Source organism: Nuphar pumila, chromosome 7, assembly GCF_984573655.1.
Source record: "Nuphar pumila chromosome 7, dmNupPumi1.hap1.1, whole genome shotgun sequence".
In the NCBI taxonomy this organism is placed as follows: domain Eukaryota; kingdom Viridiplantae; phylum Streptophyta; class Magnoliopsida; order Nymphaeales; family Nymphaeaceae; genus Nuphar; species Nuphar pumila.
In genome coordinates this window covers 53,915,813-53,938,856 of record NC_143255.1, presented here as the reverse complement: position 1 = coordinate 53,938,856, position 23,044 = coordinate 53,915,813, and the positions used below count along the sequence as shown (strand labels likewise).

Sequence of the window (23,044 nt, the reverse complement as noted above, 5' to 3'; positions counted from 1 at the left end):
AAAAATCAGACACTAACAGTAAGTATTTCATTCCGAAATAGCATGCTCTTTACTGTTCTAAACTTAAAACACACAGAAATCTAAGAAATTTGAGAAAACATGCATTAACTAATGAAAAACAATAAAATAAACACTAAAAAAGTAAAATAAAAATTATTTCTATGTTGTAAAATGTGTAATAAACATGAATAAACAAATAAACAAATAAAGATTATGGAATCAATAGCGGAAATTTGATTTTACCTTTAAAAGCATGGATTTAACCCATTAAAAGGGTAAATCACATGTTTTATTGGTTAATAATGCAAAAGACAATGCTAAAATTGATTCTAATGAATTAGACTCCCTGTAAAACACAAAAAAAATAGAGTTAGATCATCTTCTTGGACCGTTCTTGATGGTTCTTGAGGTTGAATTATGGTTGAATCCATGAAATAGATGGTACCAATGGCTAAACTAGCATTAAATCATGAAAAATATTAAATAAAACTAAAGAAATTAATGAAATTTCTTACCTTGGAGTTGCAACAATGGAGGAAGGGCTGTAGAGGAGGGAGAAGCTCCAAAAAACCTCAATGAGAGAGATGGTAAAATCGACCCCCTATGGCCTCTATTTATAATAAAAAATTAGGTTTTAAAATCAAGTCTTTTAAAAATTTTGGACTCTAACAAGGGGGGGCGATTTTGGTGTGAGTTTACCTAACTACCCCTACCCTAGATTATCCTAATTAAGTCCTAATTAGCCCCTAGCTAAACCTAAAAAATACCCAAATGTGATGCCACTTGGCATTTTCCACATTTGGGTTTTTAAAGTTCTTTAAAAACCTTTAAAAATACTAGTTTTAAAATCTAAACTTCAAAATGAGTTTTTAAAATAGCTTTTGACTCTTCTAAACCTCTAACACTAACCAAGACACTGACTAACCCTAGTCTAGCCCTGACTTACTCGAATATGGCGCCACTCCGAGTGGGCCCTACTTGAGTTTTTCAAAAAAATGATTTTAAAACTTGAAATTGAGAGAGTTTTCAAAAGATTTTCAAAAGTAAATTTTGAAATTAAATTTTTTGAAATGACATAGGGTTCTAACTGGGTCAGAACTCCTCTGGATATGGTTCCAACTGAGTGGGCTCACATCGATTTTTGGAAATCTTTGAAATAGCACTAAAAATGACTTTGAAAAGGGGTTAAAATCATTAATTGAAACTTGAGATTTTTTGAAAATAGAGTCTCAAGCGAACTGGAACTCCGGGTTAGAGTCCTGAACTCTTAGGACTCTGAGATTTTGGATTTTAAAAGCCAAATGAAAGAATTTTCGAAAGATTTTATCAAGAAATGATGAAATAATTCAGAAAATACAGTCAGGGTTAAACTTCTAACTCGACCGAAACTCAGAAATAGAGTCCTGAATTAACTGGACTCTGTAAAATGACCTAAATTTTGAAAACGAACGAAAGAGATTGAAAATGAAAGTAAAACAGAACTTCAAAACAGACTCCTGACTGGATTAGGACTCTGGGACAGAGTCCTGATCGGACTGAAACTCTAGATTTCTGAGAAAATTGATAAACAAAGGAATTCAGAAGCGACAACACCTAAATGAGTTTCATCTGAGAATTGAAATCAATTGAAATTTGAATTTAAAATGAATTCAGATTGTTTTCTGAGAAAATATTTCGAAATATAAAGTCCTGGGGTTGGAAAATGACAGAATATTGAATAAAAACCCAGGTTTTGAAATTGATTTTTGAAAGAAAAACTTTAAAACTCAATTCTGGATTGAATATTTTGAAAACAAGAATGCTGGATCTCGAAAATGAGATGTGATGACATGCAATGCTATGCAATGGTATGCCGAATGGATGAAATGATATTGCGATGATATATGAAATGTAAACACTAGATGAGGGTGAAAATTTGAGGTGTTTACAAAATCTCATGTGTGTCAAAGCTTAGCTACTCTAATCACAAGAGTAAGCCCCACGAAACTTTACGCTGCAAATAGGCTGATTTTTTTTATTGAAGGCAGCTGGGGTTAGGTAGATCCTTGCCAGTTATACAAGGATACCATTAGGATTTGAACTTGCAACGTCCCAACACAAGGTGACGTGTAATAGCTGCTCTTAGCCAGACAAGCGAAGCCCCCATAGGTGCTAGGTCTCTAATACTGAAAGTGTAAATATAAAAAAAAATTGTTCAGTTTTCAAAGTTTTATTGAAAAAACAACGAGTTTTGATCTTCAGGTCACGTCTCTCTCTCTCTCGTTCGTTCGCTTGCGGGGCTCGAGTGAAGAGCGTCGTTCAGGGTCTCGAATTTCGTCTGAAATTTGCTATTATTTCTCCACAGCCTCCCATTTTTTCGTGGATCTCTTTCTGCAGTAGTATTATATGCATTCTTCAATTTCCTCTATTTTCCTCATTTGGCCGCATTCCTCTCCATTTAATCCCAGGTAGTTTTCTTCATTTTTTTCTACTCTTCCTCTTCAAATTTTGGCAAAGAATTTCTTCAATAAATGCCACATTTTCGTTTGCTATCCGGTGATCAATGAGACACTCCGTACACCTTTTGATAAGAAAAAATGAACTGGAACTCTTTGGAAATCTTTGAAATAGCACTAAAAATGACTTTGAAAAGGGGTTAAAATCATTAATTGAAACTTGAGATTTTTTGAAAATAGAGTCTCAAGCGAACTGGAACTCCGGGTTAGAGTCCTGAACTCTTAGGACTCTGAGATTTTGGATTTTAAAAGCCAAATGAAAGAATTTTCGAAAGATTTTATCAAGAAATGATGAAATAATTCAGAAAATACAGTCAGGGTTAAACTTCTAACTCGACCGAAACTCAGAAATAGAGTCCTGAATTAACTGGACTCTGTAAAATGACCTAAATTTTGAAAACGAACGGAAGAGATTGAAAATGAAAGTAAAACAGAACTTCAAAACAGACTCCTGACTGGATTAGGACTCTGGGACAGAGTCCTGATCGGACTGAAACTCTAGATTTCTGAGAAATTTGATAAACAAAGGAATTCAGAAGCGACAACACCTAAATGAGTCTCATCTGAGAATTGAAATCAATTGAAATTTGAATTTAAAATGAATTCAGATTGTTTTCTGAGAAAATATTTCGAAATATAAAGTCCTGGGGTTGGAAAATGACAGAATATTGAATAAAAACCCAGGTTTTGAAATTGATTTTTGAAAGAAAAACTTTAAAACTCAATTCTGGATTGAATATTTTGAAAACAAGAATGCTGGATCTCGAAAATGAGATGTGATGACATGCAATGCTATGCAATGGTATGCCGAATGGATGAAATGATATTGCGATGATATATGAAATGTAAACACTAGATGAGGGTGAAAATTTGAGGTGTTTACAAAATCTCATGTGTGTCAAAGCTTAGCTACTCTAATCACAAGAGTAAGCCCCACGAAACTTTACGCTGCAAATAGGCTGATTTTTTTTATTGAAGGCAGCTGGGGTTAGGTAGATCCTTGCCAGTTATACAAGGATACCATTAGGATTTGAACTTGCAACGTCCCAACACAAGGTGACGTGTAATAGCTGCTCTTAGCCAGACAAGCGAAGCCCCCATAGGTGCTAGGTCTCTAATACTGAAAGTGTAAATATAAAAAAAAATTGTTCAGTTTTCAAAGTTTTATTGAAAAAACAACGAGTTTTGATCTTCAGGTCACGTCTCTCTCTCTCTCGTTCGTTCGCTTGCGGGGCTCGAGTGAAGAGCGTCGTTCAGGGTCTCGAATTTCGTCTGAAATTTGCTATTATTTCTCCACAGCCTCCCATTTTTTCGTGGATCTCTTTCTGCAGTAGTATTATATGCATTCTTCAATTTCCTCTATTTTCCTCATTTGGCCGCATTCCTCTCCATTTAATCCCAGGTAGTTTTCTTCATTTTTTTCTACTCTTCCTCTTCAAATTTTGGCAAAGAATTTCTTCAATAAATGCCACATTTTCGTTTGCTATCCGGTGATCAATGAGACACTCCGTACACCTTTTGATAAGAAAATGGCGCAAGAACGTCTTTTTGTTAAAGGGTCCTATGGGAATTGATTTAATTATACCCATCTAATCGGCGCGGTACCATTATCAGAATTTCTTATAATTTACGGAAATTTTGTTCTTGTTGTGTTCTTTTTTATATACATTTGGATGATTGGTTTCATTTAGTTCCGAAGAAAATGCTCTACAAAAGAAACGTTAGAAATTTCAAAAATTGCGTTTTTTTGCTGAACTGTTTCCAGGAGCTATTTTTGCAACTAATTTATAGAAAACGGAGATGAATTTCACTCTGGAATTGCTTTGAATTTCACTCTAGATAAATGTTTGTTAATTTTCTAATGCATGCATGTGGGTGTGTTAGACCAGATCAGGGCTCGTTATTTTCATTCATTTTTTTTTATTGTAGATGGAACCACAAATTTTAAGGTTTAGGATTTAGGTTTTATCTCAAAAGGTGGTGGTGTTGTGTAAATCATTGTCTATTTCTGCTATAGTCTGTGTAATCTGTGTTATTGGGTCTTGTTGCTTGCCTTAGTAAGCTCGCTCTTTGTAAATGTGGCAGACATTATTCATGGTGGAAGCTTTCAATTATGAAAAATTTCAACTGGTCATCGTTAGCTTTCCTTGTAGGTAAGCTTTCAATCTTATACCGTATTTCTTTTGTGTTATCTTTCTGAGAGCTGTATCGGATATATTTGTGCTCGGGTTCTTCTGATATTATGATATGCTCTGTTAGTTAATATCTCGATATTTCATGGAAATTGGTTTTCTCATTTGATTTTTGCCTTTTAGTTGTGTATTGGCCTGCTTTCGCTCTTATTTCTTACTTGTTTTAGATGTTTGACTGCAGCTTTTCTACAGATTTCTAGGGTTGAATGCGTTGTGGCACCAAGTTCCAGTTGTTATGTCATTGATAGTAGTAGCCAGCTTCTTGATTTTGTATCCTTTAATACTTTTACAAGAAACACTTGTTTTACTTCTTGGATTAAAACTTAGCAGTCCCAATAAACATGTTGCTTCTGAACTACGTTTCAGACAGATTGGATTGGTCGCACGTTTGAGTATTCAGGGAAGGTAATTTATGGAACCCGTTGTTCTTACTCTTTTGTGGTTCTTATGCAGTGGATTAGTTTTTGCTGGCTACACTGAACTCCAACTTAATTGCCTTTGTGATTTGTGATACCCAAATTCTATTTCCTTTTTTATCACATCGCAATATGATTAGTGATGCATGCAGCAGTCTTTCAGTGAGAATATATTGATCTTCAGAAAATAAAATATCTTTGGTGATAACTAGAACTGTAAACAGTTGAACAATTTGAAAAGAGTTCAATAGTGTTGAGATGAAGTACTAGTTTTATTATGTTTGGTTTACAGACCTCATCTGCATTGCACATACTTTATGTAATTCTGTTCCAGTTATACAAGTAAGCACAAAAGGATTAGATTTCTGATCTAGTATTCATGTCAAGCTAGTCGATGAATGACAGATATTTTCAATGGCTTTAGTAATGGCTTATTTAACCAAAACAGCTATTATGCCACCTTCTCATAGTAAGGTTGGTAAGGGCATCTTTATGACTGGAAGCTAGTGCCATATATCTGCTGCACTTAATGTTAGAATAGATTATGGACAGATGATACGGTTTCCCATTCTTAAGCTATTATATGAACAAAAAATCTTTATGATCTTTGCATGTATGTTATTATTGAACAACATTTTGAAGTTTTAATGCTATTGCTGATGCTTGTATTATTTATACTTTGTCAACAACCCATTATTTCTCCTAAGAAAAATTTGGATGAGTTTTCTGTTTCTTCATGCACTTTACTTTGAATCAATTAGATAATCTATTTGTTCTTGATTGGTCAACTTTGTGTGCTGAAGAAAAATATGAGAATCTCACTTCCACAGGACACAAAGAAAGGGAGTTCAATTTTTTTTTTGATGTGTTATACCCTCTATTACCCGAGCTTGTCTTTCTTCATAAAGTTTCTCATGTACGGAATTGTTAGTTGTCAAATGTATGGTTGTTTGATTATTCTTTAACCGCACATGCTATAGATTGTTCTCGGTTATATCTAGTCCCCTTGTATAATCAAATGATATGATAGCCATTATTGTGCTACATTTTTGCTTAATTCATGAATTTTTCTGCAGTACTCGTGCTGGATTTGTGTTCAGTCTGGGTGATATCTCTTCTTTTTCTTTCTTTTGCTTGGCGGTTTAATTCTTACAATTCAGATACTTGGAACTGTAGTTGGTTTTGACGCTTTATATGAGTGCTTAGGAAAATTTTCTCAAAGGTTCATGTATTTTATGGTTTTCATGACCCAGGACTCTGATATAGCTGTTCGCTTTTGCAAGGATGTAGAGCAAAGATCACAGACGGTACAGAAGATCATGCTTTTCTTGGGTTTTGATTTGGTTAAATAATTTCTTCTGAGGTTGTGTTAGTTTCACATGTGCAACTGCAACATAGATCGTAAAGGGAAAAAATGTACTGTCCTAGACCCATCATTTGAGCCCATGATCTACTACTTTATGAAACTATAATGGTCTTTGTTCTGTGAAACTGCATAGCATAAGGTTAATTGTGCTTATTGCTTGTGTAATCCTTACATTCTTTCCAGATTTGTGTTACATGCTGGCAGTGGTCTCTTCTCATTTAATCTATTAGGCAATTGAGGTTTTGGCACTGGAATCACATGCCAATTGCGCCTTTCCATGATCATTCAAGTATAATTGTTATGAATCTATGCCCAATTTCAATGTGGATTCCAATCCCAATATACTTGTAGGACCAATAAATAGGCCTTTTGTCTTCTTTTTTTCTCTGACCCAGTACTTTATTTTTCTTTACAGTGATAATTTCTCAAGACTTCTTTTGGTGATTTATGTTATGGCATGCTTTTGCAGGGTTATGCAGATTTTGGACATTATGACATCTCTAATTATTTTGTCGCAAGTTCTAGTGGTGTGGGGAAATTTGTTCAAGTAAGTATGTCAGTTCAATTGTAGTCGATCAGCTCTAGCGTTCATTGAACTCTTGCAACTCAGCAGTATCATGAAACACTACGACTGAGAAGCTAGAAATTCTTATACACATTAATAGGTAAGTCATTTTTGTCCATTTTCTTTATCTTTGGAGAAACTGGTCAGAGCTAAGCAATTTCAGATTTCAGTCCAAGTTCATTCTGGAACTGGGTCCAGGTCCAGGCCCTAATGCAGATGAATCCAATTATGGATGTGTATGCATTTTGCTAGTCAAACCTGAGCAATTGTTTTGGGTGATTACTTTTTTGACAATGTTTTGGTTGTATAATGTGGGCATGTAGACATAAAATTATTTAAAAAATGATTAGGTTGTTTGCTTTCTTTGTTTCTGATGCCTAAAAGACCCCACATGCGTTTCAGGTATGGAAATTATGTAGCAAAATAATATTTACTATTTTCTGATAATCTATATAATAAAAGGGGAAGTATGAGTCCAAATTAGTAGCTTCAGTGATGTTAATCTAAAAGGTTTTGGGATATATGAGAGTTATTGGCATTTAGGTGGGAAAGTGCCCCCATTTCCCATCCTTTGGTTCTGCCCAGGGACGGCTCAAGAGAAGTTGAGGCCCTATGCGAAGCCTCCAAATGAGGCCCTAAATTTTTTTTCATTGTACATAAAAATTCTATTATTTATTAAAGGGATTGCACCTTTTTTTTTTTCTTAAATTCTTAATATCCTCCATATTTACTAATTGGGTTCATATATATATATATACTATTTTTTTTTCATTGTACATAAAAAATTCTATTATTTATTAAAGGGGTTGCACCTTTTTTTTTTCTTAAATTCTTAATATCCTCCATATTTACTAATTTGAACATCCGTTATGAAGGTAAAACCACACTTCAAATGGAACTATTGTCCGATTGGAGCATAAAATTGAAAAAACAAACTCTAAAAGACTCATAAAATCATGTAATGGGATAATAGTGCTTTTTTTTTTTTTCCTAAAATCACATAAACAGAACAGCAATTTCAATACATTGCAATTCATATGATGCAAATACACACCATCAAACTAGATGAACATACTCACACAAAACAAAATTTTCCTTTATCCTATTTCAGTCAGGAAAAGGCAAAATGTCCTATATGCACCTGGAGTGAAAGGCAAGTTAGCTTTATAAACTCCTTTCCTGTAATAGACATCAATAAAGTTCACTCCAATTGCTTTGTTTTTTTTACACGTATCTCCCCTTCTAATTTTTCTGAGATTTGAGGCCCCTCCAAAATAGGATGCCCTAGGCGGTGGCCTCAAATCTCAAAGAGGCCAGCCGGCCCTCGTTCTGCCCCTGCATGTGAATCACCAATAATGGATCCATTAAACAACACCGTTATGCAGCATTTAAACATTTGTGTATCTCAGCACTTATTCATATATCCAATTGGCATAGGGCAATGCCTGTGTTACTTGATTATTATATCATTTTGCATCCATCATAGTGTTTGATATTTCCTTTGGAATTGTTCCTTGAAAGGCTTGTTTGAATCATAAAATTCTACTTCTTAACATCAACAGCTGTATTTACAGGAATATTATGGTGGAGATCTGCAGCATTGTGAGCATAGCTTTGATAAAATGGGTCGTGCTGCTCAGGTTGGAATAACATTTATTTGATACTTGTAATGACATTTGTAAATAAATTACTAATAGTGTCTGCATCTTGCAGATTTTAGAGTTCGTTATGTAGCATTACTGCACGACCTGATGCTTCTATATTTTTCAGGTTGATATAAAATGTGGAAGTTGTTCAAACACAGAGGCATGCACAGGTAGGTTGGTGTGTGTGTGTGTGTGTGTTGTTTCACTTTTCCAAATGTTGAATTTTACTTCGCCTCTATACATTATTGAACTCAATATATTTTGTTGTGCCTTATGCTATTTCAGACAAGTATGGTTGCATATGCAATGTATCTTACGACAGTACAATGTGCAGGTTTGGTCACCTGACCTTGATATCTTTCTTTCTCAGCTTTATGTTTTTGTCCCTGCGTGTGCACATGCTTGTTCTTGTAATACTTGCACACACACACACACACATAACTGATCAACAATGTTTAGCAGTATGGGGAGATCAACAAATGATAGAACTAGTCTACCATGACCAGTAGCATGAGGAGATCTACCTTGGTCCCTCAGTCTCAAAGAAACCAACTTCAATGTTTACATTTTACTGTTTCAACATAAATACTATTTCAATTAGCTGGTTAGTGCCTAAGAAGCTAGCAAGATTTAATTAGAGGGAGCTTGAAAAACTGTCTTTTTGTGGCTGTGTGCTACAAAATGCAGTAGAGAAGCATATTCAGAACACTATAAGTGAGTCTCATGCACCCCAACTGGAATTGCGAGCAATCTTCCTTTAAATGACTGGTTTTTTGTATTTGTCCCACTTAACATCCTTTCTGTATATTTTTATGCTCCTACCTTATACTAGGCATCCTTCTCCAACATTTGGAAATTATTTTTTGCCTGTTTTGATATTAAAATTTCTTTTCTGCATTTCATGTCCTAACATGCTAGAAACTCTAGGAAGATGGGTCTAATTTTCTTTTTCATTAGGGTCTTTGTTGAGCTTGCACTCTCCTGTGGTCAGAAAGGTTCACGAGTATTTGAAGGTTTCACTGTTGGGTTTCATCCAAGGTCATATGAAGTTGTAAGTCATATTTATGGAACCTTGTTTTCTGCAAACTTATTAATTAATCTAGCTTTACAGAATAATTTAATGATCTCATGGTTGCACAGGTATACAATGGAATGACTCAGTATGGGTTTGACAAAGCTCACCAGGAATTCAGGTCTGGAGCTTATACAGTACCTCTCATTGTTCCTTATACTCAACATATATGTGCTTATATGTTAGGTCAAAATGCTGATAAGTTACAAGTATTCAGCTCTTCGTTGCTTAGCAGAAACATATGATCTCAAACTTGGATTTCATTGCATTCTTCATTATATGAAGCAAATACCTGAATACATTTTTTGTCTGAAATACGGAAGTATTTTATTGTTTTTAACACTGGAAAATGATCTCCAAAACAACTAGACTTCAATATACGAGCTGCCATTTTTTATTGGCTTATCATACTTAGAAGCGCTCTCAAAATTCGCAGCTTTGCAACAGAACACACTTATGTTCCTCTTTACCTTACTGCTGTCTCTGCCCTTTCTGGACTAGTGGGAAAGCCAGAATTTAAGGTGCTCTTCAAAGTTATATAACACATCTACATGTTCTTTGGACTTGCAACTTTTACTTTCTAGTCATCATTGGCCCTGCTGATCATAATGGGTTGGTCTTGTTTTCTTACTACAGGTATACCCAGAAAAGGGTCTAGGGGTTAAGCTGTCTGGATCAGGTGCAGTTGGGAGCCCACCTACAACCTTGTCACCTACCATATTGGATGTTAGCTGGAGATGTGAGTCTTCTTTTATATGTCATCTCCCTTCTATTATGTGCTAGACATTTATTTATGTTCCTTTTTCAGGTGAAAAAACCCTCGACGCTCCATATGAAGTTTCCATTTCAATCCCAGTCAAGGGTTATGAACCTATTGAGTTCACCCTTATGAAATCATGTGGTTTGTTTCTCTGTCACCTCCAAGTCTCTTGCTTAATGATATTGAACATATGTGTGTTATAGGTTAATGATTTAAATATTCTCACAGATACATTCTCATTTTTCTCATGTTGAGTGTCTGAGATATGTAGTAGTACTAGCAGTTTGGTGTTCTCTTTGGAACAATCACTCAGCCTAAAAATATGCTGTTTTTCCTGGGCCACAGCTCTATTCCGAGCCAACATGGTTTTATATATGGCTTTAAAATAACTTGAACGTGAATAGTGCAAATCAGATGCCTGAGGATTTTAGACTTGCTTGGTAATATGCATCATCATCAACAACAACAACAACAACAACTACGCCTTCATCCCAAAACAATTGGGGTCGGCGATATGAACCAAAAAAGAAAATCATTCTTGGTCTTCCACATGAATCCTTCTCCTCCAATCATTTCTATCCAATGCCATGTCCTCGGTGAGGTTCAAAGCATTCATATCCTTTCCTATCATCTCCATCCATGTCTTCCTAGGCCTACCCCGACCTCTTTTAACCTATGTCACATGGGTGCGGGTGCGACACGGGTGCGGCGCAATTCCAAAAAATTTGGACACGGAGACTCGGCTATATATATATATTAAAAAATATATATTATAAATATATATATTTTAAATATTATAATTATATATATATAACAATAAATTAACACATAAAGATTGTAAATTTTAAAGCAAAAAAAAGCAATTCTTAACAACACAAACTTACCAAAATATAACACATAAAGAAGCTTGTGAGTGTGATAAACAACAAAACTTATCATAAATCTGCCTCATCGTCTGAATTAGAAGGAAGAACAAGATCGAGGTAGTCCATGTTGAGAGTATGTAAATTATGTTCTCCCTCCAAGTCAAAATCTTCTGGATTTACATCCCAATTCTTGGATGGTCCACAACTGCATCAAAAAATCACTATATTAGTATCTAACTTAAAACTTTGAATACAAATATGAAATATTTAAATACAAACTTTGAATACAAAGAAAAAAAAGTACCTATACTTTTCTTTGGTGCGGCGAGAAATTAATCGTAGATTTGAGTGAACATATACCAAATCCTCTGCTCTTTTACTAGTGAGTTTGTTTCTTTTAATGTTGTGAATTTGAGCATATGTACTCCAATTTCTTTCACAACAAGATGATGTAGCAGGTTGGGATAACAACTTCATTGCAAGACGTTGCAGATTTGGTGTCTCTGATCCATATGTTGCCCACCAATTAAGGAGATCTTCCTCGTCCCTTGCCACAAGTGCTGCTAAAGAATCAAATCTTCCAGTAGAAAACTTGCCAAACTCACTATTTACAACCTTAAACATGTGAGGATCATTAAAAACTCTTTCCAAATATATCATTCTATTTCTTGATATCTCAGGATCTTCATTTGGAGAAACACGACCAACACCTGCTGTCAACCATTTTTTTGCATAATATTTTGGATTGAGAGAGTGTGCCATACAATGCAAAGGTGTATTGCTTTTATCCCATCTTCTCACTAAAACTGAATGTACATGATTGTAAAATTCTGAATCATCAAGTGCAATATCTTTCTTCTCATGTTTAAAAATGATACTTTGAACTTTTTCAATCATATTGTCCCACATTTCATAAATTCTATGAAGCATGGGTACATCTCTGTCAACTTTTCTCAGCATTTCCCAAATAGGCTCTGTAAATTCAACAAAATATGTAATTTTATCCCACAAAAAATCATCACAGATGCATTTTTTGATAGCTTGAGCCTTGACATCATCTTCAGTACGATAAAAATCCCAATCTTGATCAGCCACCATCATCATCAATGCATTCTTGAGTTGCTTAATTCTTTTTCTCATAACAATTAGAGAAGCAAAACGAGTTTCAGCAACTTTCAGTAACTTGAGATCAGAATGCCTATTAAATATAGAAAGGGCATGATGATGGTTTACAACAAAATTTCTAATATTTCGAACATCATGCTCTATTTCCTCAATCCATAAGCACATTTCATGTGCATGTGCATGTGCATCATCTTTTGATGGATTGCATATACTCTTAAGTGCCAAATTTAAACTGTGTGCTGCACAAGGAGTCCAAAAAATATGTGAATATGTATCTTCACTTGCCAAATTCATTCCTGCACGACTGCAAACTGGAGCATTGTCAGTAATGATTTGCACCACACTTTCTTCACCCACTTCTTTTATCACTTCAACAAATAATCTCTTTAAATATTCAGCATCTTTATACTCTCCAGATGCATCAACAGTCTTCAAAAAGATTGGCCCATTTAGTGAGTAAGCAATGAAGTTTATCAGTGGTCGCCTTTGTATATCAGTCCACCCATCAGAAACAATCGACACTCCATGTCGTTTCCATGCAAATTTTTGGGTCTCTAGCAAGTCTTCAATTCTATTTTTTTCCTCTGCAAGAATGACTGTTCTTAGTTTTTCTGAACTAGGAGGCACATAACCATTCAAATTGCAATTAGCCAAAGATGTAATCATATCTTTCCAGTATGGACTTCTAGCTACATTAAAAGGAATTGAGATTGAGTAAAAGAATCGACCAATCTTTTTATCAATTTCTGCTCTTGCCATGTTTTTGAATGACGCTTGTATTGTTTTATTGCTTTCCATCTTTCTTTTCTTTAAAAGCTCTTCTTGTGTATCACTAGCAGTAGGAAAAGACAAATTAATCGAATCGCTTTTCATCTCTGCAATTTTCTTCTTTTCAGCTTCCTCTTGTTCTTTTTTTAATTGCTTTAACATGTCTTTGTCAACCCCAGAACATGCCCTGATTCCTTGACCACGAATATGCAAAAGATGTGCTTTCACACGCGTATAAGAACCTGTGAAAACAGTCTTACATAGATTACAATGAAACTGCACATTCCCACCACCACCACTACTAGCTTTTATCCCTTTTGTCACAAGCCTCCAAAGTGGTTGAGAAACATCTAATTCAGGGTTAGAACTTAAACCAAATGTATTGACACTACCGCTAGAACTCGCCATTATATCTGAAAAGTGAAAACTGAAAAGAAAATAATTAAATAAGTAAATAAAATAAAGTTAATAAAACAGGGAATATTGGAGGGGCCGAGCCCCTCTTCTGCGAGCAGAGGGTGCAGGGAGGGGGGGCGAGCCCCTCCTCTACGAGCAGAGGGTGCAGGGAGGGGCCGAGCCCCTCCCCTGCGAGCAGAGGGTGCAGGGAGGGGAGCCGAGCCCCTCTTCTGCGAGCAGAGGGTGCAGGGAGGGGGGGCCGAGCCCCTCCTCTGCGAGCAGAGGGTGCAGGGAGGGGGGCCGAGCCCCTCCCCTGCAAGCAGAGGGTGCAGGGAGGGGGGCCGAGCCCCTCCCCTGCGAGCAGAGGGTGCAGGGAGGGGGGCCGAGCCCCTCCTCTGCGAGCAGAGGGTGCAGGGAGGGGGGCCGAGCCCCTCCCCTGCGAGCAGAGGGTGCAGGGAGGGGGGCCAAGCCCCTCCTCTGCGAGCAGAGGGTGCAGGGAGGGGGGCCAAGCCCCTCCCCTGTGAACCGAGGGTGCAGGGAGGGGGGCCGAGCCCCTCCCCTGCGAGAAGAGGGTGCAGGGAGGGGGGCCGAGCCCCTCCTCTGCGAGCAGAGGGTGCAGGGAGGGGCCGAGCCTCTCCCCTGCGGGCCGAGGGTGCAGGGAGGGGGGTCGAGCCCCTCCCCTGCGAGCAGAGGGTGCAAGGAGGGGGGCCGAGCCCCTCTTCTGCGTGCAAAGGGTGCAGGGAGAGGGCCCGAGCCCCTCCTCTGCGAGCAGAGGGTGCAGGGAGGGGCCGAGCCCCTCCCCTGCGAGCAGAGGGTGCAGGGAGGGGCCGAGCCCCTCCCCTGCGAGCAGAGGGTGCAGGGAGGGGGGCCGAGCCCCTCCCCTACGAGCAGAGGGTGCAGGGAGGGGGGCCGAGCCCCTCTTCTGCGTGCAAAGGGTGCAAGGAGGGAGGCTACGAGCAGAGGGTGCAGGAGGGTCGACATACCTGACGGAGGGGGAGACGGTGGCTGCCTGTTGCCGGAGTTCGGATCGCCGGCGTGGTTGCAGGAGAAAGCTGCAGGGGCTGAGGGGGGAGAGGCAAAATCGAGAGGGTAAGCCCCTCTCCCTGTCGATAAACCCCTTTTAGGGTTCGGCTGCCAAAAAAAAATTGGATCTGGGTCGGGTTTGGACCCGACCCGACCCGACCCGGATCCAAAACAAAATTTAAAACTCGAACTGGACAATTTTGGACTCGGTCAAAGTTGACCGAGTCCAAAATGTGGACGGACTCGGCCCGGACTCGTTGACCGAGTCCGACTCGGCGTTGACCGAGTCCGGGCCGAGTCCAAAGCCGCACCCGAGTCCGCACCCGAGTCCGTGCGTGTCGACGCGGGTGCGGCAACCCTTTAGCCGAGTCCGTGTGACATAGCTTTTAACTAATATTGTAACGACCCCAACTCCTACCTTTGAAAAATGCGGAATATTTTTTTTTTTTCTAAGAGTCGCGGAAAACTTCCTAGAGACCTGGGGTCCCTACAGTTCCAATTTCAGTTGGATAACCACACACCAGAAAGCAACTTACATTTATCAATCATAACCAATCCACTGAATTCTTTTATTAATGAATCAATAAGAGTAATATGTTCCATGTCAAAAGTGAAATATCAAATTGCAGGAAATCAGAAGAACTAAAAGAAATAACAGTAGAGCCACTCTGTCCGTAAGTGAAGCCGTCTGAAACAAATGTGACCCTAGTATCCCTCAGAAGCGAGTCGACTTCACTGATCACCTGTGCCTGTGAAAAACCAATAAAATAAGAGGGTCAGAAATCCGAAGAATTCTGCGTACAGGTTTCCCTAATGAATCAAATAAGAAAAAGAGAATAAATAAGATTCATGTAATATTTTGAGGAATACGATTATACTTAATTCCTAAGTCAATTAACCATTCATGCATAATTAAACATGTAACATTTAACAGGAGGGAACACGAAATATGTAACATTGATCACAACTTAATCAATAAGGCAATTAAATGCAAAAGAGCTCAACATCATACAATGATCAACATAAACAACTAAGTGAACAGGTAAACATGCATGAACTAATGCATAACAAGAATATGCATGATTTATGTGCAATGCATGAACTATTTATTATCTTCCATTTAAGTTTTCCTCTTTCCATATGCATGTCCTATTAAATGCACACATCATTAAGTTCCTCTTTTTAATTACAGTGGCCCGCAGATACACCAAACGGGTACAATCCCCGAGGTCAAGTAGGGTTCCCGGGGTAGCTTCACACACAATTTGTATTTTGTTACCGGGTTCCAAACTTAGCCCTCGACCGATATCAGGAAACAGCACCATCCATCGGAACCTTGGAAAGCAGCATCCAAAGTCGGGGACACCAGGGAAAACAGCATCCTCTGGCGCCACTTTCTTGGTATACCAAAACAAACTCACAGCTGTGACTAACACACCACTCCCGGGTAAAGTGGCGGACTCTCCCTAAAACCGTGGGCAGGAGAAGAACCTCAATATCGGGTTCAGGGGCAACAAAATGCATACGGAGTTTTTGTATCCTCACGGTTTCCCCTAAACCGCAATATCCAAGACTCCCATACTAGAGCAGGGACATCAAGGAGAAAGTGAATTACACTGTTCTTTACTTTCTTTAATCTAGTTATTAATTCATTTCATTTACATTTGCGAATTTTACATGCAGAATTAATAACATACGCTTGCACATCAGCATGCTAAGCTTTTCACGGGACCACAGCCCGTGACAACATAGAACAGTGCGGTAAAACAACAATATCACATTTGATTTGTTGCAATGCATCAAAAAAAATTAAAACGGAGAACAACTAGTTCTCGAGGCTCACCCAGCCCCTGATGATCCAATTTATCATCGATGCACCATATGCAAAAACCATGAATAGCATACCACAAAGCATCACTTTTGAATGTTTCACAATGTACATTTATGCATGCCAATTAAAAATGCGCACTAAACAATGATAAGCATATGCATGCATATGAATTCGCAGTCTCATATTTATTGCATGTGTCCCTCGGATTTGCATATTCATGTCAACGACATGATTTCATTGAGTATTTGTATGCATGCTTTCCCTGCAATACACACGTACAACGGCTATGTGCACACTCATACAACCACTCGCATGTAGACATACTTCAATTCCATGTAGACTCATGCATGAGAAAACAGCCAAGTGTTACCATTAGTAACGCAGCATAAGCTATCCTACGTATCTTGATCACCATGTAAATGGGCATGAACAAAATACATAAACATAAATCAAGATAGATTTGGTGTCCTAAGATTTCTTTTTATTATGATAAAAATGCACAACCCTTGCACCAAAACTTTTTCCAAGAATTTTGAAGGTTGACAAATAATATGAATATTAGGCATATGGTCTAAGTAGCACTGGTGAACACTGGGCGGCCTGGACCAAGACCATGTTGGCTTACCAAACAGAAGCTTCTAGCACTGGTTACTGGACCAAAAAGAGTTATGTAGAAAAGTCACCCAAAACACGAGTCAACAATTCACCAATCATACACCACAATCTTAGTAAACCATGTACAATCTTTCTAGGACACTGAACTTGGAAACAGATTTTTGCAAAGGTAGTCACATTCATATATATATTGTTCACGAGATAAAGTATAACCAGAACATTTACATATGTTGAACATAAAGTAACATATAACAAGAAACCATTATACACATGTTGGTCATGAGATAAAATATAACCAGGGTAACACTATAAAATCGGTATAACTGTTGTGTGTGTGTGTACAATAATGGGGTAATGATAGGTTCAGCCCCCTACATAACCAACCGAGCGTGTATGCATATGTTGCAGTCAGACAATCTGGACATATGTTAAGTCTGGTCCCCCAATTAAAATTTGTTTGGCCTTCATATAAAGAATGACTATTATGCACTTTACAATTAAATAGGGGTATTTCTACTTACAAGAAAATAACATAACATGATGTATATTAACTGGATGGGTGGAATGTAATGTACAGGTTACATGGTCTAATCTAGCATCCCAAAAACAGACTGGTTTAGACTTCCAGACCCAACAAGCATATCAGAGTATTTGATAAGAGTGAGCATTAGCATACCAAAAAGGTTTTCAGTTTGCAGGCATAATAATCATAACTTCTAAGTTATTATTATTCATCTCTTCACTGACAGCAGCTAAAACAAAACACAGAAATGCAGCCTACTCAAAACAACAGAATATGCAAGACCATAAAAAAAAAGATCAAGTAATCGATATTATTAATAAAAGACCAGATAACTTGGATCATTACAATATATATATATATATATATATATGCAGGATAATAAAAATAACACACCCCTTTTTAGTATAGACAAAACAGAATTTCTAATCCCCATTTCATATCTAAATGAACTGGTCTATTGAAAAATAAATGAATGTAGCCAAAACCATAAAAGATCTGGACAACTTTTGATTTCAGCAAGCACATGTCTAATTATATACTACACAAGGTCATATACATTCCAATAGAATAGACAAACTCTTAAAAGAAATGGGATCCCTAAAATCAGTACCTACGAAAAAAAAACCTTTTATGATATTCAGCATACACACAAAACTAAGGTTTTGAAATGATTTAGTCCACTCATAGGGAGTGTATTGCAAACCCTTACACATCCTTGGAACAAATACCCCACAAAATCACGATAGACCCCACTTATGCTAAACAATACCAAACCAGCCACACAATCTCAACATGTGCAACTCGATACCTCAAAAAAAACTGAAAATCAGATTACTAGACTATCGATCATGGAGAAAACTTCTGCTAGACAAACCTATCAGCCACAAAACTAATTTCGATAGCATCCTCAACCCACCCAATAAGGTACCAGTATAACCCATAGCCTCAAATTTCACAAAACTGACGATTTGGGGTTCCGACGACTCAAACCCCCAAATCTGCCCCTCTAACGATTTTCCTAAAATATTCCATGGAAAACAAAATTCGCACCCTCTTTCCCACTCGAAATCAAGAGGAAAAACCCGTACCTTTACAATCCGATGTTTTGGGGGTTGCGGCTGACGTGAGGAGGCGAGCTATTCCACCGACCTCGACTGCTCCGGTGTCGTGATGGTCGCACGCCAGGGAAGAGGACAGGAGAAGAGGGCTGGTGGTGGCTGCAGCTTTCCGGCGACCCCCAGCCTTCCACTGTACGCCCACACGAGAGAGAGATGAGGGAAGGGAGAAACGAGGGAGACGAGGGAAGAGGGTGAGACCCCCCTCTTCCACTTCCCATTTATCGCCGACCCCCCCCCCCCCCTCTTTTCTTGCCGAGATGGGTGGGGGTTTCGGTTACGCCTGCGTAACCCCCCCTCTTTCCCCTTTTCTGCTCTGCTACAACCCTATCGGGCAACCCTATCGGGTTGCCCCTTTCTTTAAAAGGGTTACCCAGGGGGTGCGGCTAGGGTCTGGACCCGAGGCCCGTAACCCGACCCCCAACCATATGGATCCATCAGTTGGATCCGAATGGATCCAACTGTGGATCCTCGGATAATTAAAAAAAATAAAAATTTAAATTTTATTTATATATTATATTATTAGTTTTATTATGAATATGGATATAAAGGCCATTTTATGGATCTTAGATCCATATGTTGGATCCATTTGGATCCAAACACGGATCCAACCTTAAATACTCGGTTTTTCTTTTCTTTTATACTATTAATTAATTATTTAACTATTATAAGTATAGTTTTAATACCCCATTGTGGGTTATTTACACGTTCTATTATGGATCCGGTAACGGATCCGAGGCCCAAATTTAGAAAAAATATTCGTTGTTTTCAAATAAATTTAAATAAATAAATTACAAAATTTGAGGTTATTACAAATATATTTTCTCATTTCTCCATCCTTCTAACTGGAGCATCATTAGGCCTTTGCCGAATATGTCCAAACCACCGTAAACGATTCTCTCTCATCTTATTTTCAATGGGTGCAACGCCTACCTTCTTACGTATCTCCTCGTTCCGAATCTTATCTTTTATTGTATTTCCACACATCCATCTAAGCATACGCATCTCAGCTACACTCATTTTTTGAATATGATGTCTCTTGGCAGCCCAACATTCCGTACCATATAATAAAGCGGGCCTAATAGTCGTCTTATAAAACTTTCCCTTCAACCGCAATGGCATTCTACGATCGCACAACACTCCAGCTGCACTTTTCCATTTCATTCACCCAACCTTTATCCTATGATTTACATCTCCATCAATTTCTCTGTACTTCTGAATGATAGATCCCAAATATTTGAAACAATCATCCACCGGTATTTCTTGATCACCAAGCTTCACTACACTCCCATCACTACTTCATTGCTTACTAAACCGACATTCCATATATTCTGTCTTGCTCTTACTCAACTTAAAACCTCTTGCTTCCAATGTCTGTCTCCATAATTCTAACTTAGCATTAACCGCAGCTCTAGACTCATCAATCAAAACAATATCATCAGCAAACAACATACACCACGGCACATTTTCTTGGTAATATGCATAATGACAATTTATATCTGTTTTGGAATGATAATGCATATCTGAATCTTTGATTCAACAAAATTTATTTACTCTCACTAGTAAATTCATGACATAATCAATTTAACTTGCATACAGAAAATTGCAAACCAGAAAATGATGCCATTGCATGTTTGAAAGGTTCAATTTTGAGGGTTAAAGTTCTCCAGATTCCATCAAGGAAATGTTTGGTCCTCTGGAAATTTAATGATTGTAAAGATACATTGTCACCTGAAGTTTGATTTTTACAGATGGTTAAGCACGTGGCAACTGAAAAAAATTTCACTCTAGGAAGTTCTACTTAATCATTCTTGAAGGGCTACTAGTATTTATCTTTTGAAGACTATGTATCAAAAGTTCTACGTAAACAAGCATCAAGTTCCAGGCATTTATAGTCCTTATCTAGTTGGACACTTTTCAGGAATTCAATTATTTAGAAGAGTTTATTTACCGAACAAAGGTAAAGTTGGTCTGCAAGGTAAAGGCACTGTGTTTCAATTAGAATATCTTTTACCATGGTCATTTTCTTTTGTACTCTTTGTGCATTACTGCGAATGGAAAGGATTCTTCAAGAGTCTCAGGTCCAAGAAGCACATGATAAATACCACCATAGCTTAGGATACTGGAGAAAATGAAGTGATGTAATCCAGATACATAGTATGGAAGAGTGTTTCAGGTTTCAAAACTTGCCCGTTCGGACCCACCCCAGCCATTAGTAGATAGATGGGGAAGTCAAATGAATCCTTGTTCATACATAGGTTTCTCCAGTATGAAATGAGCTCAGCTCAGAATGCAGTTAATCCATATGGGCCATGTTTAGCTTTGAGTAATTTATTGGACAGTTTGATAAGTTGGGCATTCCTTGCCCACCAAGTGAAACTGGCGGTTTTTGGTCATGGCCAGCTAAAGATTCATTTTCATTTTTTAAGTTTAGTTAATTCTTTGTGTTACAAATTTTCTTTTAATTGTTGAAGTGTTTGATGCTATCTCCTACTTTTTGCTTGCAGAGTATAAGCAAGAGGAAAATAGTGATGGTACAAGAGGATGGGCTACATTTGGTGTGATCTCTTGTGTGTATGTTGATTTTACATTTTGGTACTATAGCTTGTTCTGGTATTTTGTTTTATCTGTGACATGAGTCACTTGTTTCATTGTTAGGTATTGTTCTTCTGGATGAAACTGATAAATCTGATCAAGTGGATACAACTTGCATCTAGGATTGTCCAACTAGATTGCATATACAGTAGGCAGCATATATATATATATATATATATATATATATATATATATATATATATATATATATATATATATATATATATATATATATATATATGTTAGGTTCTTACAAAGGGTCATAGTTGCAAGCTTTTTTTTTTGCTTAATCTAAACCCATAGATGTAATCATTGTTGTTTATTTACTCATAGGCGTGCTTTTGATCAAATTAAGTTATTGAAAGATATTGAATATTTTATCATCGAGTTTTAGTGTAACCTGATCTGTTAACTTTTTATCTATCTAAAGCACATCTGAGCATGAAAAGTACCTAAGAACAATTTTTCTACTGGGTAAAGTTAACTATGATAAATACATCTACTGGTTCAGATTAAGCAGACAAAAAAAAAACACCTGCAACTATGATTTTTAAAGGAAAGCTGATCTAATGTATGCATTTTGGCTTATGTGCTTCTGGTGTAAGTTCAAATCATGCTCTGGTCAGTTTATTGAGCATTTTGTTTCTCTGTTGTTGAACTCGTTCAATCTCATTCCCATGAGACATTTGCTGACTTATGCCTGCCTATCTGGTCACCTTGAAAGATATAGCATAATAAGGAAGGAGTCTTGTTCTCTTTTGTATGGGTTCCATCTCTTAAAATCTTCTCCATCATTTCGTCATTGGGGAAATAAGTTGTTTATTACTGGTTGGCTATGATGATTATAATGGCATTGTGATATAGCTTAAAGAAGAGGTCTTTGGTGCTATTCTTTCTGCTTTCTAACTGGCCAATTGTTTTAATTGTTTGCAAGTTTTTATTTTTTTACATTATTTACTATTCATGACATGAATTGTTTTCCAAGCAGATTACTTGTAGCATCAACAGTCTTTTGTTGTGCGGGTTTCATTTACAGGACTAGAGTTGAGCATCAGGTAAGATTGGTGATAACATTTTGCAAGAAACAGTAAAATATTTCTGCTCTTATTATTCTTAGATATAAAAAAGTATGCTGGCGCTATTTAAATTTACATGATCTGCTTTCTTTCTGCAGTATGGGTTGAATGCATTGCCTGGTATGACCATTCTTTCTGCTTGTTTAGAAGCTGTAAGTTATTAAATCATTACTCTCTTGAGTATTATCATACTACAAGTGCTATTAAGCAAGCTGCTTTTGTTATCATCAACTTTTAAGAAAATGGTAAAATACTTCTTTTCTGCTGAGTTGTCACAATGGTGTAATCGGTTATATTTCAGGTGAGTGGACCGGACACAGGCCACAATCGTTCAGAGAATCTTAGCAGCACGTTCATCGACCAAGCAGCATGGGATCACCTCCCTGTTTCCTCACAAGGAACACAAAGGTCAGGGAACCGAGGTTATGGGTCCATATGATGGTTTTCTCATATGTTCATTTTCTTATCAGCTTAAACGTATCTCTGTATCAAACTGTTCATATACACAATATCATCCCATGTGTTGGTATTAAAAGCCTGGCTATTGTTCTGCCATGTTAATTAGAATTAAAAATTGCTACTCAGCTTGAGGCCATATG

General features: G+C 37.5%; 1 protein-coding gene across 1 annotated transcript; it reads left to right on the top strand.

The window, feature by feature from the left end:
• The first annotated feature begins 3,839 nt into the window (after positions 1 to 3,839).
• On the top strand, positions 3,840 to 23,029 carry LOC149832286 (uncharacterized). Its single transcript, XM_090012410.1, has 18 exons — positions 3,840 to 3,897; positions 4,581 to 4,648; positions 4,869 to 4,957; positions 5,054 to 5,092; positions 6,357 to 6,410; positions 6,939 to 7,016; positions 8,609 to 8,674; positions 8,805 to 8,850; positions 8,966 to 9,014; positions 9,638 to 9,731; positions 9,821 to 9,873; positions 10,189 to 10,273; positions 10,389 to 10,491; positions 10,561 to 10,653; positions 21,282 to 21,348; positions 22,358 to 22,424; positions 22,544 to 22,597; positions 22,747 to 23,029. Exons 2-18 carry the CDS (start codon positions 4,609 to 4,611, stop codon positions 22,882 to 22,884), a joined length of 1,215 nt encoding a protein of 404 aa, XP_089868536.1. The 5' UTR covers positions 3,840 to 3,897; positions 4,581 to 4,608; the 3' UTR covers positions 22,885 to 23,029.
• The last annotated feature ends 15 nt before the right edge of the window (positions 23,030 to 23,044 follow it).